General features: G+C 44.6%; 1 protein-coding gene across 1 annotated transcript; it reads right to left on the bottom strand.

The window, feature by feature from the left end:
* LOC110160380 (homeobox protein Hox-A5-like) lies at window positions 1-3323 on the bottom strand. The gene is made up of 2 exons (XM_020925019.2): window positions 2935-3323; window positions 1-840 (listed from the first exon to the last, which is right to left on the bottom strand). Exons 1-2 carry the CDS (start codon window positions 3209-3211, stop codon window positions 437-439), a joined length of 681 nt encoding a protein of 226 aa, XP_020780678.2. The 5' UTR covers window positions 3212-3323; the 3' UTR covers window positions 1-436.

The raw sequence follows: 3323 nt of genomic DNA, 5'->3' as shown, positions 1-3323 counted from the left end.
TACGGTTTTACGCATTTATTATTTTTATTTTTAACACAGGCTTAAAAAAAAAGCACATTGTTAAAAAAAAATAAAATAAATATTCCATCTTAAAACAGTAATAATTATCTGTATCAGTGTCACATTAGAACAGTGTAAGGCACGAGGTTTTAAAAACGTCTCCACTCGTGCGTAAAAACAAAGGCACGTCAATTGTGGAGTTTGTCTGAGTCTTTACGTCACGTTCGTGTATGTTACGTGTCGGCCCGTATGTAAACGCGTTAGGCAGTGTGATGTAAAGTGGATTCCGCGGCGCTGGCACTCACGAAGGCGCGTGGGTGTGAATGGAAGCGCTAATGGTTATTGGTCCTTCAATCGGAGCTATTCATTCAAATGGATCGATACTTTTACCATTCCAATTACGCACAAGCAGTTCGAGTGCAATAACGCGCCATTCCTAACGCGTTTTAACTAACACACTGTATCCCCTCTCTGCCTGCTCCCTTTGTCCTCGTCTCCTAGCTCCTTGTATCCTCGCATCAGCTGACTCCTCCGCCGCAGGACCCCCGTGCGCCTTCGTCTCCTCGTGTGACTCCGCGGGACTACATTCTGGGCTACAGGAGGAAGAAGAAGAGGAGGAGAAGGAGGAGGAGGAGGAGGAGAGTTCTCGGGGGTGCTCTTTCTTCCACTTCATCCTGCGGTTCTGGAACCAGATCTTGACCTGGGTCTCGGTGAGGCCCAGCGCGCGGGAGACCTCCAGCCGCCTCCTGCGCGTCAGGTAGCGGCTGAAGTGGAACTCCTTCTCCAGCTCCAGGGTTTGGTGTTTGGAGTAAGGCTGCCTTCCGCGTCTCCTGTTTGGATCTGGGCCAGAAAAAATAAGAAAGAATAATAATAATAATAATAAAGATGCACTGATGCGTTGTAAATTCATCACAATGAAGTCATAAAGCGGATGACAGATTAACAACGGGGACATATTTACACGGAGTTTTGTAAAATAAAAGTAATTTATGTTTGGAGTAATTACGCTCCAGTGTAATAAAAACACGCACACTCACTTCTGGAAACGCCAAATATGTGTTTGAGCCACTGAAATATTATGATAAAATACAGCTATATTTATATAAAACAAAAGGCCTGAGATGATTGTTTATGTTGGGTAATAACAGCTTAATTAAGTAGATTCAATTATTTCATTTGCTTCCAAAAACCTGTTCTCTCCGCGTCCTGCTGTTTGTAATAAAATTTTTAAATAAAACATTAAACTGAGATGCCTTTTCTTTGGTCACGTGAACATGTTTCGTCCCCATGGCAACCAATAAAAATGTGGTGGGAGCCATTTTAGGGAAGATAAGACCATCTGTGTCGGAGTCTGCATCGCATCAGCAGAAGATCGTGTAGTTTGGAATTTCCTTTTATACTGTGCGGTTAACCACTGCTTTTGTCACTTTGAGCGTTTTGATTTGTTCAAATGGATACTCTCCACATCATAAAAAGGGAGACATTTTCTAAAATATATTTGTTACTTTACAGCTGTCAGTAAATCTTCCTTCACAGTCAAACCGTCCGCTCGCGCAGGTCTTGGGTTGCCTTTTACGCACCGCCGTGACCTTCAGGACATGCGCTTCTATTTGAAGTGTTTTTCTCTTCAGGCTTAGTCTCATTCCTGTGTGACACCAGACAGGCTTTTCCAATTAGAGACTGCGCTCCCCTCACAAACCCTCTGCTTCCAAATCACTGGCATTCTAAATCCACCTGACTGCTTTATGTCGCCGACAAATATTACCCCTCCATATTGATCTGAGCTATGCGCACTGACGGGTTTTTGCACCAAACCGGCTCTCATCCCCCTCTGCACTGCGGACCCAATTAGAAAGAGGAGAAGAGGAGCTGGAGGGTGATTTACGCACAGAGCGCGCTCTGTTTTACGGCCGCGCGGAGGGGAGAAGAGGCTGCGCGAGAACAGCAGAGCGCAAACCCCCAGCGGCAAAGTCCACACAGAAGCCCAATGAATTTATGGCGCAGCTCTCATTAGTTGCACAATAAAACTTTTACGATTTCATTGCACCAATGGAAATTAAAACTACGGTAGGTAATATTTAGGCGTTTGGAAAGAAGGTTTTATCTCTCAAGTGTTGTAATGTGCGTGTTGAACGTGCATTAATGTCCCACGACTCAAGTGTGACAGGAACCCTTTTGCATCACAGATTCAGAGATCCACAGAGCCACAAAGACTCACAGAGCCACAGAGCCACAGAGCCACAAAGACTCACAGAGCCACAAAGACTCACAGAGCCACAGACCACAGACTCAGACTCAGAGCTACAGATCCTCAGATCCTCAGAGCCTCTGTTATCTGATCAGGCCGAGAGCCTTTTCTCCTTTTGTCTCTAAGTCTGTGACTGATTTATTTATGTCTATGGTTTATATGTATAAATGTATTTTTTTATTATTAATTATTTAATTTAACTCGTTGGTAAATATTGTCCCATTAATAAATGTTTTCATTCAGTTAAATGAAACAGAAAACACACACAGGACTTCACACAGTCACATTGTTGTTAATCCTGGGACATATTTTACTGTCTGGATTTTTAGGCCTGTGTGAGTTTGTGTGTGTGAGATGTTCAATGTCCAATCGATGTCCAATTTTGCCTTTTCTGATTGAAATAAAAATATATATATATATATATCATATTTGGTTTTAAATCAGTTCAGTGTCCTCACAGTAAAAAAGAAATCTATTTTTTTTATTTTCTGTGTTGACAAACTCAGCAGCCAGCCGTAAATTTCTATACAATAAATTATAAAAGATGTAAAGATTTTATGAAGTCCAAACGTCTGACATGTTATAATTAAAAATGTTCACAACAAAACATTTAAAGTAAAGTCCTAAAGTCTGGTGACCTACATTTCCCCTCTAAAGCTTTTTACGCGTGCGTCATGATTACGTACCTGTCAGTGCCATCCACGGGTACATCCGGTTCTGCTGCTGCGACGCCTGTGCGTAAAAGTTCTGCTGGTCACCCTCAAGTCTCTGACCGGTACCGCCTGGACCCGGACCGACCCCGGGGCCCCGGGACGCTCCATCCCGCCCCGCGTACCATCCTGCACAGGCGAGAGCGGCGGCGGCGGCGGCGTGGGTGACGGAGCTGCGGCCGTGAGGAGCGCGCGCAGCCCCGTGTGGGAACAGCTCCGGCCGAACCCACGAACCCGCGATGGAAGAAGTCATATTAAGCTCGGAGCGGCTGATTTGTTGGGCCAGAATCCTCAGTGTCGTTTTTACGAGGTGCGGTGATATACGACCGCAATACAGCCGAGATTTACGCCGGAGCCATTTTACT

Source organism: Boleophthalmus pectinirostris, unplaced genomic scaffold, assembly GCF_026225935.1.
Source record: "Boleophthalmus pectinirostris isolate CB_2022bp ecotype Guang Dong unplaced genomic scaffold, ASM2622593v1 HiC_scaffold_21, whole genome shotgun sequence".
In the NCBI taxonomy this organism is placed as follows: Eukaryota; Metazoa; Chordata; class Actinopteri; order Gobiiformes; family Gobiidae; genus Boleophthalmus; species Boleophthalmus pectinirostris.
Note: the sequence above shows the minus strand (reverse complement) of the source record. Positions and strands in the feature narration are given on the sequence as shown.

Coding starts and splice junctions, on each gene's coding strand:
- LOC110160380 (XM_020925019.2), bottom strand. CDS start 3,211: ATGACTTCTTCCATCGCGGGTTCGTGGGTTCGGCCGGAGCTGTTCCCA. Junction 841..2,934: donor CCCGTGGATGGCACTGACAG/GTACGTAATCAT, acceptor TTTCTGGCCCAG/ATCCAAACAGGAGACGCGGA.